The 23,897-nt window shown below is 38.9% G+C and overlaps 1 protein-coding gene across 7 annotated transcripts in view; it reads right to left on the reverse strand.

Moving 5' to 3' along the window:
• The window catches only part of ATP10D (ATPase phospholipid transporting 10D (putative)), a 47,413-nt gene that overhangs the window by 16,422 nt on the left and 7,094 nt on the right, over nucleotides 1-23,897 (reverse strand). For 6 of the 7 annotated variants that reach the window (XM_054204223.1, XM_054204220.1, XM_054204221.1 and 3 more), the window contains 11 exons: nucleotides 20,341-20,649; nucleotides 19,426-19,620; nucleotides 13,124-13,328; nucleotides 8,843-8,928; nucleotides 7,649-7,755; nucleotides 6,783-6,914; nucleotides 5,824-5,951; nucleotides 5,425-5,677; nucleotides 2,571-2,806; nucleotides 1,366-1,554; nucleotides 130-745 (listed from right to left, as the gene is read on the reverse strand). In XM_054204223.1, coding sequence (XP_054060198.1) covers nucleotides 130-745; nucleotides 1,366-1,554; nucleotides 2,571-2,806; nucleotides 5,425-5,677; nucleotides 5,824-5,951; nucleotides 6,783-6,914; nucleotides 7,649-7,755; nucleotides 8,843-8,928; nucleotides 13,124-13,328; nucleotides 19,426-19,620; nucleotides 20,341-20,609 — 2,416 coding nt within the window. In that variant the 5' untranslated portion in view covers nucleotides 20,610-20,649. Of the gene's footprint in view, nucleotides 1-129; nucleotides 746-1,365; nucleotides 1,555-2,570; nucleotides 2,807-5,424; nucleotides 5,678-5,823; nucleotides 5,952-6,782; nucleotides 6,915-7,648; nucleotides 7,756-8,842; nucleotides 8,929-13,123; nucleotides 13,329-19,425; nucleotides 19,621-20,340; nucleotides 20,650-23,897 lie in introns of those variants that run through there. The other variant, XM_054204226.1, reaches the window with a different exon arrangement.

Below are 23,897 nucleotides of genomic sequence, written 5' to 3' on the forward strand. Positions count from 1 at the left end.
TACCTTTGTAGGTTCCCTATAAGGAACTATTCTGTTGGGTCACTTGTCTCTTCTCATGAATCAGGCCATCTGTTCAACTGTACTGAAGAATGACAAAGGTGAGGAAAGAATTAGAAGTTCTATAGATACCTTCAGATGCAGTTCTCAACAAATCCATCATGACTGAGTCTGCACCTTTCGTGTACACCACCACTTTGTTGGAGACTGGATGCCGAACGACCACTGACATCCTTTTCCGCACTGAATCAAAGGGCAGGATATGCAAAAGCTGAAACGTTAAAGATCCCAGACCTTCAAAGTCCACAGTTACCTGATCTGGCGCCCTAGACTGTAAAATACATCTATAAGCCCTAGCAGCATGAACCAAGGCAGCTTCATCTGGACTCTCGGCTTCATAACATAGTTTAGGTAAGGGAGACAATTCAATAGATGATGCAGCGCTGCTGGGTTCACCGTCAGCAGCTACATTCACCATATCTAGTTCTTGAGGCACTTGGGAATTTTCTGGGCTCTCAGTACTGTGAGGTTCAGCAGCCCTTTGAGCAGCTCCATCCAAAGCAGGTGAAGCCAGTTTCATTCTGAAAAGAGACAGTTTGCTCACAAAACTATTGGGGCTTTCAGATGATGCCTCTTTCACACTTGGAGCTGGGGAGGAACTTAGTCTCCGCACTGACAATCTCTGGAACATCTGCCTGATTTCCTCAAGCGATTTAATAGGCATCCTACCCAGCGAAGAGAGTCGCATCTGGAACAGAACAATTAGAGAAAACATTTATGTTAAATTCTTTGTATTTTATTACATTAAAGAAAGACAGATGACAAACTATATCTGTTTCTTAACGAATGTAGTATCTTAAAATTTACCAGGAGTTTGATTGCTTGTGTTAAAGATAGCCAGTTCCATTAAACATATAACCACGAGCACACTAAACAGCTTCATTATTCCAACTAAAAGAATTGTAAAAATACTTCCGACATGAAAATTGTACTCATTCCAAGTTTGATTTATGACTCCACGTAATAATTGTCTTTAGAACTGTTTCAGTAATGAAAGTTAGCATGATATCATAACTTTTAAATGTTGTGTCAAATGGAACTAAACACTTAAATCCTCGCTCTGAATTAGCAAGGTATTTGTGAAGAACAAACCAACTCCATACCCCTCATAGTAACTAGCTACAAGTACTGTTAAAAATACAGTACCTTATCAATACTTTTTTTCCTCTTTTTTTCTTTTTTTAAACCAGAGGAGAAAAGGATCATTTTAAAAATGTCAGTTAATTGTTTTTTCCTTTTGTAATCAAAGCAAAGGGAGCTCATTTATTGATGAACGTGGCCAAATAGCCAAAAATAAGGCCTTCCTACCTTCTGACGTGGCTGATTGGGGACTGAAACTACAACAGTATTACAGATTGCCAGAGCAAGAAAAAAGTCAGCGATGTACATTGTCTCCAAAGATGACTCGCTGCTTGCTTCTTCTGATTGTTGGTAGGAATGAGAAGAAATTTGACTGAACTTCTCCAGCAGTTGTGTGTCCGGTACAACATCCGTTTCCTATTGATGAAATGAACAAAAGTGCCCATTAGGATATAAGCTTAATCTCGGTCTCTAGAAGTTAAATCAGCTACAGATGAATGAAGTGTAGAAGCTCATACAGCTTCGCTGCCGTCAGATGCTGTTTGTTATACTAGGGAATAGAGGAGCACTCTGCTGTCTTCACTGCCCTGTGTTAGTCCACTGAAAATGGCAAACTTCCTGCCCAGAAGGGTAAACGGCAGAGCTGTTCATAGACACTTCAACAGAGATTAAGTATAACAAATGCTATTTAGACATCTTCAGGTACAGAAGCAGAGCTTTTACCTCTTGTAACCTCCACTAAATATTAGTCATCTAGATATTTCCCATTAAAAAAGAAAAGAAAACGCTAGAAACCTCTTAAAAGAACAAACTGTTATTAAGATGAAGCTGGTCATTTTAGCTGGAGTGATCACAGACTCACAGCAGTAAGAACCAAAGCATACACCTTCATGACTCAACAAGAATCTGCAATGCCAGCTGCAAATAGGAAGGAGCCAAGCAATCACGGGAGGCTCTGGTTTTGATGGGAGAGAGAAAGAATTTCTTAAGTGACAAGCACTCTGATCAAATGGGGATAAAAACATGAGTTACTTCATGCGAAGAGAAAGCTCTGGGGAGACCTCATGTGGCCTTTCAGTACTTAAGGGGGCCTACAGGAAAGATGGGGACAAAGTTTTTAGCGGGGCCTGTTGTGGTAAAACAAGAACCAATGTCTTTAAATTAAAAGAGGGAGATTTAGATGAGATATAAGGAAGAAATTTTTTACAATGAAACACTGGCCCAGGTTGCCCAGAGAGGTGGCAGATGCCCCATCCCTGGAAACATTCAAGGTCAGGTTGGAGGGGGCTCTGAGCAACCTCATCTAGTTGAAGATGTCCTGGTTTATTGCAGGGGAGGTTGGACTAGGTGACCTTTAAAGGTCCCTTCCAACCCAAACCATTCTACAATTCTACTTCAGAAATTTAGCATCAAAACCAAAAGCTTTTACTTACAATGGGGCTGCTGAAAGCAACATGTCCTGGGTGGGGAACATCACCTGCTCCATCTTCCCTTCCTACTGCAGGGTAACTCCCAGAGAACTGGTTCAAAGACTTTCTGTTCAAAGGTTCATTCGCAGCTCTGCAGTTGTGCCCCGGATGTTTTGACATATGGGTCGAAGAGCCACACTGATGATCAGCTGAATCCTCATCCTCTGAATCCAACTCTTGATAGGATTCCAACCTCTTTGCTGTGGAAAGGAAAACAACATTATTGTTCCATGAGTGAAAAGAAACTTGCCTAAAACGCTGCCTGGAGGTTCAGGAAACAAAATTTTATAGTAAGGAATTTAGTATACAGTTAAGAATAATCCACCATTTATGAAAAATAAAACCCATAACAAACCATCACACTGACTTCCTGTTTGGGACACTGCACTTCAAGAGCAACACTCTGCTGGAGTGAATCCAGAAAAGGAAGCAAAAATGATGAGGTTTCTTTTCCTCCTAGCCAAAGCACAAGAACTCAGCTATGTTCAGGAAACACACTGCTGGATTTGCTAGCCTGCTAAGTTCTCCTCGTTTCCTGTTGTCTTCTCTTTCTGGAACATAAATGAAAGCCACCTGTCCCTCATCCTGCCATTCTGATGAGTCCAAGGAAAGCAGGGAGACCAGAGCTTATACATTCCTTGGCAGGCCACCTCTCTGATGCCAACATGAATTCAATAAAATAGCTCTTTTAAAAAAAAGATAGGTGCAAACATAACAAACCATGGCTCTCCACAACTACCAAATATAATTCTCCACACATGGTATTGATACATTTTACCAGAAAGCAGCAACAGAGACTTAGTATGTTTGCAGGAGTAGGTTTGGACAACACGTTGCCCGTTCCACTATGCTTCCAGGTTCTTGACAAGATCAGATGTCGTTACTTCTGTCTTAAGTAACATATGTGGCACCTCTTCTAACACCACGCTGCTCTGCTACCACCGTCCAAGAGGCACACGTTGCTTTAGAGAGCACACTGCATGGGGGCGCCTATATGAAGGATTTTACTGAATCACAGTCATTGCTGTTGTGTGCGTCCCTCATGTGCATCCCTGGGCAATACAGATATAAACACAGAAATACATGAACAGACAAAGGGGCTTGCATGCAAAAGACTGTACTGTCTTGCACTGCAGCTCTTACTATATGTAGCAGGAGCCTTGCGATTAGCAGTCCTGTGCAACTGGCCAAATGTAAAACAGGACTAAAACACAGGACCTCCAACATTTTTCAAACTGATTTTTAGGGCTCACATAATTTCTAGATTTGTTAGGAAGAAGCACATGCTTACCCTCCAGGTATGAGACAGGGCACAGCAGGAAATAATTATGCACATAATTAACACACTAACAATTTTGGAAGATAACTCTAAGTGAACTACTAGCAAAAGTACGTGGTAGACATACTTTCCCTGCCACAATAAGACCCGGATCAGACACAGCTACATCATTGACACAACTCTCCAGTTTCTCTCTTCTGAAATATTTTTCCTTCCTTTAGTAAATACTCTGAAAATATATTCCATTTTTTATTTAAGTTGTTCCTTCCCCAAGTTTGAAACTTAGAAATATTTCTTTCTCACTTTGCTGCTGTCATCCTTCCCAGTATAATTATGCAAAGCCAAAGAAGCACCTGGACACCCACACCACAAAATTTTCAAAATATGTGCAGAAATTACTGTAAAAATGGTTTGTAACCATCTGCTCCTGTGACATGACAACAAGAAGGGCTGAACTGATTCATTGCTGTGGCCAGCAGGGTGTGCCTTTTGCTCACAGTTGTGAGCAGTTTTATCTGGCAGCAAAACCACCAAAACAATAAAAGGAGGTTTGATACACAGCTGGGCTTCGTGTGTCCCCCTCTCAGCACCTCACCTTTGATCTCATGGAATACTTGCATTGCCCACCAGCAAAATACCAAATGTCTGCAGCCACTAGTCCTTACATACAGTAACAGTAATAAAAATTCTGTGGTTTTAGCTAATTAATAAAATAGCTAATCGAATCAAAGACCTCATGCCACTCTGATGAATTTTCTCTTGTGTCTGGACTTCTAGCTTCTGGCTCCCAGAAGGCTTCAAGTAAGCTCTCACGAAATCTACACTAGAAGATGACAATGAGGCAGCAACTATCCAGTAGCACTGCTTGTTGACTTCCTGGCTAACAATAAACAGGTGTATAAGAAAAAAGCAAGAATACAATAGTCATTATTTTTGATGGAGGTGCTTATCTTTGCAGCCTTAACACAGGCTTGTAGGCACATCTGCTTGACTTGTACCTTAACATTACTGTTAAAGCTCTGACTTCAGCATGTATTTCATTTGACAGGGGCAACAGTACGTCGAATTGGAGCCTTAAGATATACTACATAAAGGTGGTACACTGCTATGGCAGTCAACAGTTGAAAAAAAAAAAAAAAACAACCAAACAAACAAAAAAAGAGAAGAGAGACTAGATGGGCAATCTTCCAGTGTTCTGGGTTCTGAATATTGCAAGGAGAGAAGCAAAACACAGTATGCATGATTTCTTCCACAGTGAGTAAAGAATATTTTGTTTGTGGTAGCAAATATGTTGGAACTTAACTAGCTGCAAGGCAGCACCTTACACACAGTCTGCAAGTCTCTTAATACACTATATATGAAGGGATCCGAACAATGGGGAAAAATGCACGGCTCTTTCTAAATCAATCTGAATTCACACCTTCCACGAGTGTGTATTGCCACACAAATCTCATGAAGGCCACCAGACCCCTGTCAAAACTTTCAGCTTCTCTGAGAAGAGAAAAAAGACCCATTGTGAACACAAGTTTAGTGTCTTACCATTTTCTTCATGGCAATACTCCTGTCCTGCAATGCTGCATCTCCGAAAAACCATCTTATTTTCAGTGAGAGTTCCAGTCTTGTCAGAGAAGATATACTGAATCTGGCCAAGGTCTTCAGCAATATTCAGTGCTCGACACTGAATTGTTGAGTCTGTTTTCTCATGGTAAAAATCAATGTCATTCTGTATTAAATAAATTTGTCCCAATTTGACAATTTCAATTGAAACATAGAGAGAAATTGGGATCAAGACCTACCAAAATAAAACATGGGGATTAAATAAAACCAAACTCTTTGGCCAGCTGCAAACATGAAGTAGCTCTACTGAAGCCGAAGAGTTACTTCAAGGATATAAATGAGATCAGAATATGATCCATGTACAAAACAGACCAAAGTTACCTGTAATAAAATGATCATCGTCCAGAACATATTGAACCCTGCTAATGCTGGAGGAATCAATTTCCCATCTGGCTCAGGGATGTTGAAAAATGGTATTTCCGAATATCTACTTAACCAAATTCCATGGCCTTGAAAACAAGAAGATGATTAAAGTGAGTCAGTTATATGTAAACTGTATCACAGTTCAAGGTCATGGTGTTCGCTGTTACGCTCTGCAGTTCCTCCTAAGCTTTTAAACTACCATTTTATCTCTTGAATTTTTCCTCAACAGGAACTCCATTAAAATTAAGTAAGTATCAACGCACACATGAATAAATACCTTACATGCATTTCTACCAAGAGCACATCTATACTGCGTATCTCAGAACTAAAGAAATACTAACTACACTTGATAAACACTTTCCTCTTCCCCCTCCCCGAGAAACCTCTGGCAATTGTATTATCCTTGCTTGTCCAGGTTTTAGTCAAACTGTGAACACCATGTCATCATTATTAAGTGTAGTCTGAAGAAGTTTTTTTAAACATGTTTTAAACATCTTTTTGATTTGTCATAAAAGTTAGTCTGTTTAGATTTACTCAAGCTCACTATTTAATCAATTCCTAAAATAGCAAGTCCTCACAACTCCCCAAAATGCTGTACGTGCACCTCATGTTACCTGAAAAATCCTAAGAGAAAGTACGAGTTTTGCAGTAAAACTAGTGAGAGAAAAGAGAAACGAATCAGAGAAACAGATTCCAGACCTAAGAACTCGCATCAGGAACATACTTCTTGACCACACTCCAGACTAAACGTGATAACATGAACTAAAACCTGGCAGCATCCCCAGCTGTTAGGGAATTACACATGGATAAAGGCAGTTCCCAAGATGCGCTGTTAAAACAAATCAGCCCCAAAATAAAACACTAAGCATTGTAGGCTGAGAGAGGAAAATAGCAGGAGTCTGATAATTCTCACTTACCTATTGCACCAGTTAAACACATCGAAATTAGAAGCAGAACGCACCAAAGAATATCCGTGTTCACTTTTCTTTCCAATTTACTGCGCTTGTAATGAGGGCCGCTGTTATTCAGCATGGCTTTGGTTTCATGACCTGTAACCACAACACAGGCTGAAATTCTCCAACAGCAGGTATCAGAACCACAAGTGATTTATATTTCTAAAGCTCTGGGAAACAGGACATTTCTGCTAACTAATATTTGAACAGACATTATAAATATGAACAAACTAACTGCTCCTACAATATATGAATTCTGTCGTAAAGAAAACTGAACAAGCTCAAACAAAATCTGTCATGTACACATTAACTTTTAGACTGTCAATAACATTCCTTCCTATAGAAACAATCTAATTCTTGATATTTTCTATATGGTTTCTAACATTTTCTACAAAATCATGCATATGCATTACAACTATTGGGCTGGATACATCAAATTGATTAGTTTAAAAACCTGCCCTTTGATACAGAACACTGAAGAACAGCACTAGCTTCAGTTTTGGACCCGAAAAAAATCCTAAGCAAGTAATGTATCTCCATGTCCATTCAAAACCTGGGTTTATCATCACAACTAACAGTTGAGGACAAGGACCTGTTCACACGGAAGAGCTGGCCTCCCATGGATAATCAGGCATATCAGTTCTTTACGTTGCTACAATAGAAACAAGCTTAATCCAGACATGCATTCTTAACATTTCTAGCTACAGCTGCCTTCTGCTGAATTCAAGCTTCCACTCTCCTGATTTCCCTTTGCACTATACTGTTTCTTAGGGCACATAACTCTGTCTTGTTTGCAAGGCAATCTGTGAAAGCCAGGGTGGTTCACTAACCTGCATACACCACTATGCCTACAACAGCTTCTGTGTTTCTTACTGTGCATCCTCGGAGCAGTAAGTTTTCCTTGCTGAGGCCCACTCGATCCTTGTTTGAATGTTCACTGAAAAAAAAGCACATTGCTTCAGCTGTAGGACTCCAGCAGTTACCAGTCAGGCTTTGCAAAACCATTATGGAGCAGATTTCCCAAAGAAGCCGCTAGTCACTGACTGCCACTCTGACATTTCCAATCGGACTTTTCAAAAGAATGGAGCAACGTGCATGCAGATCACCTTTGAAAATCCAGGCATGTAGGCACCGTATTAAAATTTTCTTGTGTTTACAAGCCTAGCATTTGCCAGCTGGCATGCGAGAGGTAGGCAATACTATTGAAAACAGCTCAAGACAAACACTGGAAGTCTGAACGCCTATGACTTCTACCTGGATTGCCAACGTCAGAAAAAACTGGAACAAAATATAAAATCACATTTTAAATATACAATGAGCATCGTTGCTCCTGTGGCATACTTTCAGTGCAGGTAGGCCCACTGTTTGTCTAGGTGTTTCCTCAGAGACTAAGGTTTATGTATATTTCTTTTCATATTTCTAACGTGTCAGTGCCGACAGGGAAGAATATAAACACTATAATTCTCAAAGCCTGAAAATCAGTCACCCCATGAAACAGCATTTTGTTTTCCTCCTGTCTACAGAAAATCATAAACCTCTAAGAAAAAAAGACACAGACAGGCACATTTGTCAAAAGCAGTTTGAGCAAGTGACTGATGGTTACACAAACCAAATCAGATTACGAGATGAAGCCAGTCCATTTCCAATTCTGAGCAACGCAGCTTGTCCAGTCAGGCCATGGTCCAGGCCAAATAATACTGTAGATATCACATGTTATTAAGAGCAGATTTGAAACAGCTATTTCAAATATGAAATACACTACTGCAAAACAGCCTGAACTAAGATGTTGAAAATACTCAATACAAAATAAGAAGCACTAGCGGGCTTTCCCAATTCCCAATCTGCTGCTCTGAATGCCCTTTTGGAGCTCTATCTGTTGAGCTGCACTCAGAAATGTAGTGGTGCAAACTGACTTCTATACATATTGTCATTATTTTTTAAAGCAAACATTACAAGCTCTCTGAAAATTAGTAAGAGCACCAAAGCAAATAACAATAGTTTGAAGAGCCACCAAGCCTACTTACACAAAGCCTCGGAAGCGACTGAGGTCGTCGTTAGGACCTTCACACTCTATTCTACTGGAAAATTTTTCTGGATCAATTTCAGAGACCTAAAGCCATAGAAAAACCAAACCCAGAAAACTCAGCCAAAATGCGACGGAACTTAAAAACATCATAAATTCATAAGTTCAGGTATTACTATCTAACAAATTAGCTTTGAAACTGTAAGTTACTGGTGTTGTTGATGATCTTCTACCCTGCGTAAACCAGACTTAGACAGCATAGAAGGACTTCCTAGTAAATATCAAACCCTGGCAAGCATCAGTTGAATTTCTGATATTTTGAGAAGATGGAGAGGAGAAAATGGGTGGAAAAGCGAGGAAGGAAAAAAAAATGCAATAAAAACATCTGAAAAGCAGACTTCCTGTAGTTTTTTTTCATAATATGGAAAAAAGAAGAGGCACTGTCTCCTCTACAACCAGAATTTCTTCCCAACAGTCGTTGTTTCCAATACCATCAACAGGATGCTATGTGTGCTAACGCAAAGAAAGCAGGTAGAACTTTTTAATGATGTTTGAGCCTTACCAGTACTGAAGAAAGGGCTGTTATGAAAGACTAGAAGTACACGTTGTAAATAGAGAGCAGGTGAGCTCTTCAGTGAAGAGAAAAGCCAAGCGAAAGAAATATCTTTTATTAAATAAAGAATGAAACCTGACAGGAAGAGAAAACCCAGAAGGCCTTATCTTTGGAATTACCTGCAATTGAACTTGCAATTTAATTTCAATTAATGGCATATGAGTATGCCTCTAGTGTAACAGACGCTAGCCTCTGGTATAACAGAGCCATTTCCAAGCTGAGTACTTTCCACTAACTCTTTGGAAAGTCATTTGTTCTGCTCTTTAGAAAAAAAAGAATGACCAATTTAAGGTTTCAAACTCCAAGGATAAATCTGTCATTCACAGCTGTAACTGAATACCTCTTCTACATAATTAGAGGTCTCCGAGAAGGCCGCATTCCCACAATTGGGTGACTTCACACTGGCACAATAGCAACCGTGAGGTTAAAACACAATCCTGTAAGTAGAATTTGACACTCAGATGACATAATATTATTAACAGGTAACTCTGTTGGCTTGATTAACAAAATTTTTTTTGCTGTATTTTGCTGTATTGATTTGTTGCAGTGTATTAGCTGAAGTGAATATGAACATAGCCTTAGATAGACAGATACCTTCAGTCTCTTTGTAAATTTAATTAGTCATGAAAGACCCCTCTCTCTCCACTGACCTTTCTGATGTTTATTTGTACAGGAAATAACAACATTTCTGCAAAACGTAAGACAGTATAATTGATTCACGCTTCTCAATCCTTTCACATTGTGTTCTCTTTTGTGTAATCATTGCACAAAGAAAATAAGAACGAACCCCAAAAGAAATTAAAATAGCCAAAGCAGTCAATTCTTTTCTTCTATAGCCTGGAAACTGTCTCCAGATAAGTATTTCTGGTGCATTATTTTTAATGTACAACTAAACCATTTAACTTGGTCAAACAATTTGTAATAGCAGCGAAGGTGTTAGTAGGAGCTTCTTGCAATATACCTTGAAATACCAATCACAGAAACACTGGGTGTAACCTATACTGGGCACAGAAATTATGTCTACACTCTGCCAGTATAAAACAGAGGTGACAAAAACTATGTCCAAAAGCAGGCATCTTGATGTGGGAACTCAGATCTTCCTGGACTGTGAGTTTATGGTCTATATGCATTCATTATAATCTTAACTTTGACAAAGCAAGTATTAAGAGTAGAAGATTTTGCACCTTATTTCTTGAGATGCTTTCCTATGTTTCCCACCACAAAAGATTTTCTACAGCACAATTAAAATTACTTGGATTTTGTGTAAAGGTCCCTAAAGAAGGGGGACAATAAAGATGGGAACCGAGTAAGGTAGCTGGGAGTAGCAGGGTCTACATTAGAGTCTCTCACTGGAATGAGGAGAGAGGCAGCTTCCCAAGGCCATGCCTGCTGCTTTGGCCATGCTGTGTTCCTGACAAACTATACGGTTTGATAGCATGGCGTGGAATGGAGCGGGTGCATGGCCAAGGTGGAAGAGGAGAGCTGCAACTCCTTTCACCAGCTTGGCTTCTTAGGCTGCCTGGAAGAGAAGGACAGCACTTTCCTCTCCACTAGGTTTGAGGATGCTGCAGCTAGGACTGGATTCAGTCATTGACCACGTATCATAAAATCATAGAATCCCAGGTTGGAAGGGACCTCAAGGATCATCTGGTCCAACCTTTCTTGGCAAAAGCATGGTCTAGACAAGATGGCCCAGCACCCTGTCCAGCTGAATCTCAAAAGTGTCCAATAATGGGGGAAACCTAGGCTGAGAAGGAAGTGACCAGTGTGGTCCTGTGGCCTCTCTTATAACGTAATAGCAAACATTCATTGCTCAGAGTGACTTAGTGCTAAAGGCATATTAGCTTCTCCACCCCAGTGCTTGGTTCAGCTAGCCACATGAGGCGTGGAAGGAAAAGGAGATTAATCCCTTCTTAATGGGAAGCAACATTTGAGTATCTGGAAAGCAGCAAAGCAATGTCGGTTTGTTCACTAAATAGCTCGTTATCCTCAGGGAGCCAGTCCTCAGCTGTTTTGTGTATTTCTCTGTGAATGCCAAGCTGGTTGGAGACACTGTGTTCTGTGCCTTGTTGCCTGCTGTTACCTAAGAAGCCTCAAGTTACTTTCCCAATTTCTTTCCTGTTGTCATTCAAGCATTTTAAAAAATATAATAAACATGCTATTCTAAGTTGCCAAAAAATAAATTTGACTGTGAGAGTTTCAGCTCCTATTCCATCCTTTAATTTTGCCTCGCCTTCTCTTAAAGGAATACCATGTGCAAGAACAGGTGGCCCACTCACAACCTTTTTCATTGCGTTTCTACTTGCTCAGTCACGAGGAAGTTGGACATAACACTCTTGCAAATAGGTTAAGTCTTTTTAGTCCTTGTTTTCAGAGGTTCTTTAATTTGATGGAGTTTATTCCTATTCTTCTGACCTTAAGAAATGGAGAGGTCAGGCAGCCAGCTTCTTACACAGCACTGCCAGTCTTATTCAGCCTGAGTTTATAAGGACAAAGCCTCTGGCTGAAACTTGGCTGGTGAGGCGCTAGAGGTCTGTGAAGCTGACCATGGCTCTACATTAAGAAACCATGCGGTCCTGACAAGAAGACTCTACAATGACTATATATTTTTTTTTTTTTTTAATTTGAGAACAAAAATAAACAGCCCTGAATGCTGAAGGAATTGTTCATTTTGGTGCATGTTTCCTGGAAACAGAGAAAACAGTCTCTTTCTTGAATGAGACTGAAATCAGACCTTGGTAGCAGGAGCTGGTATGAGATCAAGGCCACCTCAGTATGATGTAAACTTACAGAACCATTTGAATTTTGCCTTTCATAATGATATGTATATACAGAAATATCAAACAGCCCTTTCTCCCTTATTGTTTTAAGATTAAATCAAGAAAGAAAAAAACACAAACAAAACCATGTCACTCACTATAAAGGGGATAAGAAACAGCTTTGTTCATGGATATCACATCATGCCTTTGGTATTACAATACTTGCTAAGTAACAGGGGAGTCTTAATGAACAACAAGGTGGTACTCCTCACTTTCTCACCACTGCTGACAATTCAGAAGCAGTTCAGGTAATTTTATCTCCAAAGGACTAAATGGCCTCTCATGGACAGCACCAAGTCTCCCTGCTGTTGTTTTCAGCAGCAGAACTCAGTACAGATTGCAGAAATACCAGGATTCTTTGTTCTTTCCATATCATCTTCTTTGTGCCAGCCTCCAGCATTTTGTCGGGTAGATATAATACTAAGTATTGTATGGAAGTAAAAATACATTTGCAATATGAAAAAAAATCAAAGAGAGAAGATAGTATCTACTCCTCTCTCTAGTCTTTATACAGCACAGAATTCCCTTCTAAAAAATTCCAGTTTCTCTCCCATGATATGATATACACCATAAATGACTTCTTGACATTTATCTCCATAGTTATTTTTACTGGCTTGCATTACTTGAAATAGATCTCTCTTTCTCCGGAGTAAGTGAACACATACAGATTTGCTCCAAAATAACGCAAGCAACAAATCAGAACTATGTTGCCTAGTTATTTTGTTTTCAGATGGGGACTGCTGAGCTATCAAGAATTAGGCACTCTAGAGGGCTGGGTTGTTTGGGTTTTTTTTAGTTGACCATCTGTCATGTCAACTTTCTTACACCACCAGAAACGCACAATTATCACCTGCTCTGAGTATCCTCTCACCACCTGCCTCTGCTTTAGATTGGTTTCTCCATCAAGGCCTGCCGTTTCAATGTAACAGATCCCATCCAGGTCACTAGAATATAACAGCACCATGTCAGCAGGAATGATTTCATTACGTGAAAGCCGGATGAAGTCCCCAACATTGATATTTTTCCAGCATTCATCTACGTATTTCTTCTCCTTCCTGAAATACAGATAAAACCAGTAATTTTTTACAAACACATAAACTGAAAGCTCAGAGAAACACACTGTAACTAGAAAACTAGTCTAACAGTGAATTTATTCTTCTAAGTCATTAAACAAACTCTAATGAGCTGGTCTATTAGCTCAAGGTGAATATAATTACAAAGAATCAGCTCTGGGGTCCAAGCCTTGTTTTTCTGGGAATTACATTCCAGGCACCCTCCCAGAATTATTTTAAATCTATTTAAAATTCAGCCCGCTTGCTTCCTGTATTTTCATTATTCCAGGAAAGCAAACAGTTTTTTTTCAGGATTTCTCTTTGGGTCACCACTTTTTCTTGCAATTATGCAACCAGGAAGAACAAATATTTTTTCCTTCTGACAGGGCCTTTCAGAAACGTACATCTCCCAACATGACGAATATCTACCAGTAAGCTAAGAATATTCAGCAACCACTTCACTGATGCTCTGAATATAGATACTTGTATTTACAGGCTTTTAAAATAACTTTTCCATTAATTTTGAACATAAGGTACCAAGACTCTATAATACTCAGGGAAGTCAATAAAAGCTCAGGCCCGTCACTATGGAGTTGAAATTCTTTATTAATATGAAATATCCAGGCATGATGTGCGTAAGTTTGAACTGTTTTCAACTTTCCATTTATAGCTGCTGTTCTGTCCTCAGCTGAGATGAAGAATCTTCCTTTTATGCAATCACAGCAGCTTACTGCAAACACAACCAGGTACCGAGTGGTGAACAGGATGCAAAGTAACAAGGAGCGGTTGATGAGCTAGCTGGAGGCAGGCAGTTGTACACTAGTGCAATATGGACGATGAAAAGACACTTTCAGTTGCTGTTACCATCACTGCACAGGTCTGGATGCAGTGCTTTTTTGTACTATTACTGCCCCCGGTGACTGTCTGGCTTTTCTGCCTTGCACAGACTAATGCTAGAGCTACATTCAAAGAGAGGAGCACGTACTCTCCGCAGCCTCCGTTTTGGGGTATAGTCCGGGCTATGCTAGCTAGGGTCACCTTCCACGTTGTGCTTCCTTCCCTTCATGAGTGACAGGTAGATGGTTGGACTCAATGATCTTCAAGGCCCCTTCCAACCTAGAAAATTCTATGATTCTATCTCATTCTAAGCTGGCCAAGAAGGTCACTTGCACCAGGGAGTTGGGAAATGCACGTAGCTTCTACAGTGCAAACACAGGCTCACAAGCTTTGCAACAGGGCCATTGTGTGTAGACTGGCACTTATCTACTAGCTTTGATCAAAGTGCTAGCAACACAAAATGCTTCTGACAAATAGTGAAAAAGAAAAAAAAAACATCTAATGACCAAAAAAAAAATAATCAGAAAAATATTCCGTGTATTAAGCTTTACACCCATACCTTTCGGACCTGCAGTATCTGACAGTATCCTTTTTGAAAATGCTTGTCTACAAACAGAAGATACAAAGCCCACACAATAAATCAGCATACTGATGACAATTATGACAATTTCTCCAGTGAAGATAGTGTGGAGGTGGTTATACTGCCTTCAACATGCAAACAAAGCAAAACCAGGAAGCAACAAAAGCTGACATAAAATTAAACCAATATAAGCCACAACTATTTTCTTCTTAAGATGCTCATCACTAGTTTTCTATGCAGGTGGAAATCCAGCACAAAGGAAAGCATGTAAAACCTATATCAAACCTACAGCCACATCTATCACAAGATGGATGGATTCAAACAGCACTGCAGTAATTAACTTTTCATACATTTCCTTGAAAATAAAGAAGAAGAAGAAAGAAAAGAGTTGAAGGAAAAATTTCTAACATAAATTAACAAAAACCAACCTATAATAGAGGTAAATAGGAAAAGGGAAGGAAGATTTGCTGAAACAGGATGTGACTCTCAGTTACTGAAGGTATGACTTAAGCTTTGATAGCTGCAAAGCTGCTGACAAAGTCAATCTATTTAGGAAATTGAGCGGGCTGAAAACTAGCAATCTTTTTTTCTTTTGTTTAGAACTGCCTCTCAGGTACTGAAAACTACATCAGCATAACTTTTTGTGTAGGCCAATTTACCCGGCTATGAAGGCCAAGTGAGTCCAATTAGGGTACAACACCAACTGGAGCAGAATGCCCTGGTCGCTCCACAACAGCACCCTTTCACCTCACCCTCCAAACAGGATGGAAAGGACTTGAGAACCCAGGAGGGCAGTGGGAGCAAATTATTTCCACGGCTTGTATCTAGAAGAGTTAGAGAAAGGATGGAAATGGAAAGGTAAGCAAGACAAAATAAGCTCATAAACAAAGAAAGCAATGGCATTACTAATGTAGTAAGACAAAAATACCAGGTGAAAAGCTGTCAATTTCTGCCACTGACTCCTACGGGAATTTTTCAAAGTGAACTGGAACTTGCAAAACCACAAAAATATTCGGAAATTAAAGATTTTGTGACAAAGCAACCCTTTGATTTATCCTTGAAGTAATTATTTACTAGAGATTAAAAAACAGGAGAAAAATGCTGGTACTCTTGCATCTCTGTATTATTTCTAACTACCATGTATTTCACTGAAAATGACAAAACCCTATTTCTCTGTGTTTCCAGTGTTGTGATTAGTCCTCAGGAGATGGCAATTATTTATCTTTTAAATTGCTACCTATTCAATAAACGTGAGACTGAAAGTATATGATGCTTCTTTTTACTTGATGCACCTGGGCAAGTCCCACTTTCCTTTTGCCAGGCTGGAGTCTGAGAGAGGAAAGGAAAGCTAAAGGTAAGGAAGAATCTTGTAGAAAGGATTATTCTTTCCAGATGGCAATTCCATAAAGAAAAACTGTATATGAAATTATATCTGGATTTCAAATATATACAGTGATTTGCATAAACATGCATTTGTAAAGAATATTCATTATAACACATCTACATGCAAGGCTTGGAATGAAATAGAAATATATTCAAGAGAGAAGAAAAGAATATCAGCCAGCAAAGTCATCCCTCCTGCTGCTGATGCAGCAGATGGATCATGGACATATTCTTATCCAGCTCAGCACAAAGTCAGGCAAAAAGTTTAACTGTCTTTAGCAGCAGGTCAGTGGGGGAATAAATGGATTTTCCCATCATAATCACCTCACCACTGAAATCTTCACCTACTGAAATGACACGAACTACATGATTTTAGCAGATGCTCAAACAGAAGCGCGTTATACTTTGGGATTCATGGCTATTTATGTAAGCTCCTACTACTATAAAACGATAACTTAGTCAAAGGAATTGATAACTAAGTATTTAACATCACAGCAACAACTACAAACTAAATTCAAGTGCACATTAGCGCATTTTATTGTTTGTTGATATGTTTTATCACTCCACAAGGGAAAGATAAAAGAGAAAAAAGCCCACATTTTAAGCAACATTATCTTATTTTATCACCTTTTCAAGATAGAAATAAGCTTTCCTGGAAATATCAGCTTCAGGCTCTGTGTATTTAAGGCAAATACAATAATTCTGATCTATCAAATGGATAAATTCCCGAACTCCAAAGAGTAGCAGGTTGAAAACTCTGAAACTATGGATGTCAGAGATTTGCCATAAGCAAAAGCAAATAAGGGCGGGTGTGTGTGATCAGATTTGTCAAAAAAGCACAGAAACTAGCATCTAGTTGCCCCATTAGATTTAGCAAGGCACTGAGACTGGCACATTTTGTCATGCACAACAGAGCACAGTGAAACTAGTTTCTATTACAAATACTTAACTTTGTATAAAGGCAAGCCTCACAAGAGTTCAAGAACCAAGGATCACTGACCTTCCTGAAAACGCTTCATGCAAATTATCTTCAGATACAAACAAGTTGCCTACCACCTTCCAAGCATAACTACTGCTTAGTTATGTTGAGATACCAAGAGTCATTTTATCGGGCACTTGTCTCAGTAGCTGTGTAGATATCAGTATCTAATGCGGAAGTAAAATTATACAGACGACATGTATAACGTATACAACTTCTCCAGGTGAACAAATGCACGGCAAGAAAATAACTGGGAATTGTATTCAATATTAGCTAGTTTACAATTGATATGACTATTCCTGATTAAATGTGCGCACTGTCATTACAATTTCTAAGGGATTCTTGTTGAACAAGTTAAAAAATTCTGAATCCTAATGTGAGATGAACAGAACTTTAAGATAAATCAGCTCACACACAGTGGACAATCATTTTTGTACCAATAAGATTTAATTCTCCTGAACCATGCCTCCAACCTTATTTTTTAAAACCAGATTATACTATGTGAAATAATTCATAATAAAGAAACTAAGAAGAAAAAAAAAATTACAAAACCTAAATACTTGTAGGCAAAAGAAGGAATTTTTACAGATGACTAACGTGGTCACTGATTATTACATATTTTTGGTGACAGGGAAGGAATAAAACCAGAAAAGAAGATCAGAAAACAATGCTGCTTCATTGCCAATTGGTATGAGATTGCAAGTAACAGAGAGTTTTCAGTAACGTGGATATTCAGTGCTTCAGCTTTCTGTCAATGAATTCTTTCAGGATATGTGACAATTTATACCAGAGATAACCCAGCTTCTCCCTTAAGCCTTCTTTGCAGACATGAAAAAGAAAGAAAACGTTTATCTTCCTCAATTGCCCAATTTCTTGTTTCAAGCTCAAATTTTTATAGGTTGAATAGAATGTTTCTGGGAAAGCTGCTACATATATTCATGTTTGCAGAAGAAAAAGTTGTTTGGTTTTACTGCGATGATATAAAATGATAGTCCAGACTTTTTCTATGGTTATGAGCTAGCTCTTAAAATACCAATAGAGTATGGCAAATGCCTGAAAGCTGGAGACTCCATCTGCTGAGTAACATCACAATATATTTAATGGTGATGTAGCATCAGATTGCGAACCTGCTGCACGGGCTGATTAAGGTCATGTCTACAGTACGGAGTTTATCAATTGGCATAACCAGCTACCACCTTAAGATTTTAGAAAAGTTTATTTTCAGTGCATTGCCTTCACTAGGAAAAGGTGTGTCTTTAATGAAAAGAGGGAGCTTTCAATGTGGTTTGGCACTACAGCAACTACTGTATGTTACTGCTCAGAGCTTACTGAATTTGTCAAAGTGCCAAAGTGCCAAATTGCCAATCAGTCCTCTCCTACAGGTGCTATTTGTGATGGCTACTACAACACCTGAAAAGTGACGTTTTTCAAAATACTTGGTTCCCTGCATGACCACATAACATGCAAGAAAAGATAAAGGAAGTATAACGGACCCTTTTTCTTGAATTTTACAGGCTTTGAATGAGTCTCAAAATATCCTTTTATGACAGGTATAAGAGAAACAATGACGTGGGCAGTACTGACGTGCACTAAAAGACGTTTTCTGCCAGTTAATTTAGAATGTGATCAGTTTACATTCCTGTCTTTTTATTATCCATGCATAATAAATGCCTGCCAGCACGCCTCTCACCACTAGCATGATCCACTCCTGACCTGCACCTACAGACTGTGATACTGCAGTCCTGCACTGTGGAAGAGATGCTAAATTGGTACCTAACTACGTGATGCACTCAAATAGGAAATGGTCTCAATTCTGTTTGGGGAAGTGTTATTACATTATGAGTAAATACAGGTCCTGTTAACGAGCTTTACCAATACAGTGATAAATTAGCAACCTTTGAATTTTCATTATGCTTACAGCAATTTTAGAGGAATTAAAAATACACCTTTCAAAACAAACACTATGTACAACAATGCTTAACTAGTTAAACCACCTTGCTTAATACAGTACACACTCATGCACGAACACTCTTGCCTCAACCAATGAGCAGTTTTTTTCAGAAAATTTTACACTAATTTGATATCCATTTAGCAAAACTGGTGATCGAGACTCAATTAGACTAGTCCCCGAGCAACCTGATCTAATTAGACCTGTGTTGAGCAGAGGGTTGGACTAGATGACCTCCAGAGACCCCTGCCAACTTTAATCATTTTATGACTCTGTGAGTATCCAGAAGGTAAACCAAAGGATTTATCAACAACTTTTTCACATATACTGATAATCAAATAATAACAATAAACAATAAACTGTTGTCTCTTACCTGCTATATACTTTGGTTAGTAAGTTGTTTATCTGTTTATCCATTTTGTACTTTGAGTAATCTTCCAGACCATCTTTCACTGCAATAATTGTCAGAACCGCTACTAGAGGTAGCATTGTAATTTCTTTTTGGAAGGCTTCCACCAGAGGAATCCAATTTAGGACAACTAGGAATAGGAAATACAAATTGGCAACTCTGAAACAAAGACAAAATACAGGAGTTAGCCGTGCTAGCAGTCAGTCATCCTTATTCCCCCACTCCATGCTATATAGACACTTAAGTTAGCAGTAATTTATCTTTTCTTCACCCCAACTGCAATTTAAGAACTAAATATCCACATGCATGATCAGAAGACGCAGAAACCAAGAATTTTCCTGCATTTTTAAACCTGTTCTCCAGGCTTGGACCTGTCTTTTAGTGAGGCTTGGGTAAATTGGCACTCTGACAAATTTCCAGGTCCTTTAAACTTAATTTTATCATTTCCTGGGGGAGATGACACATTTTAAGAAGGGAGCCATCCTACAACCTCCCTGCATAACTTTACAAACCAGCAGTCCTCCAAAGCAGGAGGAGGATGAAAAAAACTGGCAAGAGAGAAAGGCATGAGGAAGGGGAAAAACACATTTGCAGGAAATGAGCTGAAAATCATACTGTGTGGCAGTGCCCCAAGAGTATGGAATATTTCAATAATCTGAAGAACAGAATGAGTGGAAATTACATAACCTATGGATAAAGGATTAGCCCAACACTGACGATACTCAAGAGACTTTGGCCAAATAACACAAACTTTTCAGAAATGACTAGCAGGTCGGGAAGAATAATAATTTTTGAATACCCGTCTATATTGTAACACACACATTTAAATAAAAGGATTACACTTCAGAAGAACTACCACAATCAAAAGGAGTTAATTACCTGTGAAATTGTTCAAATAAATTCCGTGGTAAAAAATTCAATAATGTATACTTAGTAGTCCGTATTTTGTTGTTCATGTACAGTTTTGATACTTTTTCATACTCTTCCTTAAAATGTCCCAAACAGGGTATCACTACCCTATGTTTGCCAATAGTTTTTGATGATTGATAGCACTTGTTACTTGAATTGCTGCTGCTGCTACCTTCTCCGCCCTCTGTAGATATCAGTCGCTGCCAACGGTATCTGGCCCAGCGGATGGGATCTGCCATTGTGCCTGAAACACTTTCTAATCGAAGGAGCGACCTCTACCTAGAAACATGTTAAAATAAAGCAAGTTCAATAATAATTCTGTAAAGGCTTTTCAACTAAAACGTCACAGTTACTGTTTTGAATAAGGCTAGGAAAAAAGTGATCTCTGTATTTTGATTAAAGAGAAATAGACAGTTAATAGGTTATATGACGTCAGGAACCTCTGCTTCAAAGGTTGAATTTATCTGAATTTCATACACCCTTTCAGGATCCTAGAGTTTGATTACTCTGTTTAAAATGCACAATATTTTTGTAATAGCACCTCATGTAAGCAGCCCGCCCACCAGTTTCTTGTGCTGTAGTATGGTGAAAAAGCAGACAAGCTGCTAATTCTGCAGAGAACAGCATTTTGAAAGGAATCCTTATCTCAGACACTGCAGTCCTTGCCGGGGGTTAACAACCTTTATTAAACTCAAGAGTCAACAACAGAGCAATATGTATCTGAATAGAGCCTTAGACCCGAAGTGAGGAATTGCCAATGAAAGGCACAAAGTAGCTATCATGAACAAAAAACCTCTTGCCCTTGGACTAGAAACAGGTTTGAGAATTTTTGATTTGAGATTTGAGAATGCTTCTCCTCTATTCACCTTAGCTAAGCTCTAGCAATCTACCCAGGAATTTGTTTTTCTAAAGAAAGCCAAAGTTTATAGGTATGGGTGATACTCACTTTATCAACCCCCCCGATGCTCTCAGAAAAGAACTTTTACACACACACAAACCATGTTTCAATAGAAGCTCAAAACTTCTGTTTTTTTACAATGAGTTCTCGTACAATTTACAATGAGGTTTTACAATTAATACTTGCTACATTTCTTGTACCACTTCTTCCATAGAAGGGCTCATCTTATATTTGCTTAGAACTGTAACTTGTGTGAGCCCCAAATCATCAATACAGCTACTTCTCACTGCATGTTACTTTCCTTCCATCTGGTATCTTACTATCTGCATATATTATAAGCAAAATTTTTTACTAAATCCTCTACCTGAATTCCCACACAAAAGCTGCCTCTAAAACTTGCTGAGTCTTTCTAAATGAAATCTCTCTACTACAGACTACCTTTCAGGATCAAACTAATCCTGGTTTTGGCTTAAATCAACTCAGACATCTATTCATGCGGGATCTCTTTCTCTGACATTGACAAATGTCACTCTGTGCTGCTCAGATTCCTCCAAAATGTTGCTGTAAAAAGTAATTTTCCAAACTACTGACTTCACACCATCGTATCTGCTCTTCATCATATCTTCGATTTTTCATTTCTTCTATTACAATTGCAGAAGTCTTGAAACATGGACACAGAGTCCTCAGCAGGTCCTCTAGCAACGAGGTAGCGTTAATATATCTACATCAACCCATTCTGTTCTTAAAAAGAAGATTCTGCAAACTTCCTAAAAAGCCTGGTCCGCTGTGTTGCTACCCTTTGGCTAGAAAGCTTTCCCCTAATGTCTAACTGGTCTCTTCCTTTTATCAAATGAAGATGGCACATTTTTGTCCTGTCATCATTAGATGTGGATAGTTATTGACTGTTACAATTTTATTGTCTTGGAAGACTGTTACCACACACATAAACCTCATGTTTCTCTTTAGAAACCAGGATTTGCATATGCAGGAAAAAGAGGAACAAAGAGAGAAAAACAAACCTCTAGATAGCATCTCCCCTCACCATCCCTGGCAGTTCCCACCTGAACTACTGTTCTCCCAAGGCCCTTCTGCGGTGCCCCCAGGCAATGTAAGGGACCAGTCTGAGAAAAAGCGAGTTTCCTTTTTTCCTCAGTGCTAAACCTTGTGATCACAGTAACCACCAGACTACCACAGACAAGCAACTGCTGCACAGGAAGGCAGCTTTGTCTGGGACTTCTCAGAGAAACAAGAAGGTGGTTTTGAAGATTTTTCAAAATATATGGTATGCTCTGACAGAATGGGGCATCCTCATATCATTGCTCCCTCTAATCCTACTGCCCTCTGCATTGAGTTTGTCAGGGTCAGTCTTTCCTCCAGAGATGTGAACTCTGACATCTAGAAGCAGCTACTTCACAACAATGAACTACTTCTAAGGTATGGCTACCATATAATCAGACATATGAATACTGATCCACACACATGTGAAAGAGATGCTTCAACTCATTTGCCTGAAATCTGAAAAAATCTGAAATCTGAAAACTCATCTGAAAATAAGTCTAAAGCTTGGAAGGTAGCCAGGTTCTTCAAAAATGTTTAGGGACTGCAGAACGTGCGGCTGGTGGAGTCCATACGTGGCTATGCAGAGCTCTTCAACACATCTGAGCTCCTAAAAGCCAAATGAACACCATCTACATGAGTCAGGACTGAAGCAAAAAACAAAGTATTGAAAATCAAAGAATTTTGAAAAGCTGACTGGCTGAAGAGAGGTACTTTCTTCTTTTGCAATCACAAATTTCTGCGGTTCAGCTCTTAAAAAAGCTCCGAAATTATAGATTTTGAACGGCATCCTTAAGGCTTGGCCATTTTGAGGAAATAACACTCCTCCTTACCTGTCTCTGCTGTGACAAATCAGCAATTTCACAAACAGATCTTATGCAATGAGGGGCCTTTTTAAAGAAATGGTTGCTTTAATTAACAATGTGCTAGATTATCAGGGAGCGTTTTAGCATGATTTTTTCTTTTGTCCTGTTAAATTTATCCATCTCTTTCAAGCTTCCACCTTTAGCATGAATCATACAGGGTGTGTCAATTAACCGTACTTTTGCCTGAAATGATAATTCTTTGCCCAAGTGCAGTAATCTGACATACCTCTACATACTGTTACAATGTGCAATATCCTTGTAGAAAGCTTAAGTAAGTAAACACCACAAAATTTTTCAAGATGCCAGATGAGCCAGGTAATTGAAAGCAGGTTAGATTTGTAGAGAAAATCATGTTTGTTTTTGTAAGACGACCAAACAAACATCTGATACTGGTGACTTCTGTGACTAGAGGCAGCAGCAAAAGTAAAGAAACTCTCTCAAAGAAAACTCCCAGGGCTAATGGAAATGCAAAAATGCAAAGACTTTAAATGGCAAATCCTGTTCACTCAGTGAAAATTATATAGGCAAAACAACCTATAGAGCTAAATCAACTTAAAAAGCTTAAGAATTACATTATCAGTAACATGCAAATAAAGATGGGAAGAGAGAGTTGAGAATCAGAAAAAACAAAAGAGAAAACCTAACAAATTTCAAAACCTCCTAAATTCTAACTCTTTGGTTTTTATAATTTATTATCTTTTGTAGCA

This window comes from Rissa tridactyla, chromosome 5, assembly GCF_028500815.1.
Source record: "Rissa tridactyla isolate bRisTri1 chromosome 5, bRisTri1.patW.cur.20221130, whole genome shotgun sequence".
Classification (NCBI taxonomy): domain Eukaryota; kingdom Metazoa; phylum Chordata; class Aves; order Charadriiformes; family Laridae; genus Rissa; species Rissa tridactyla.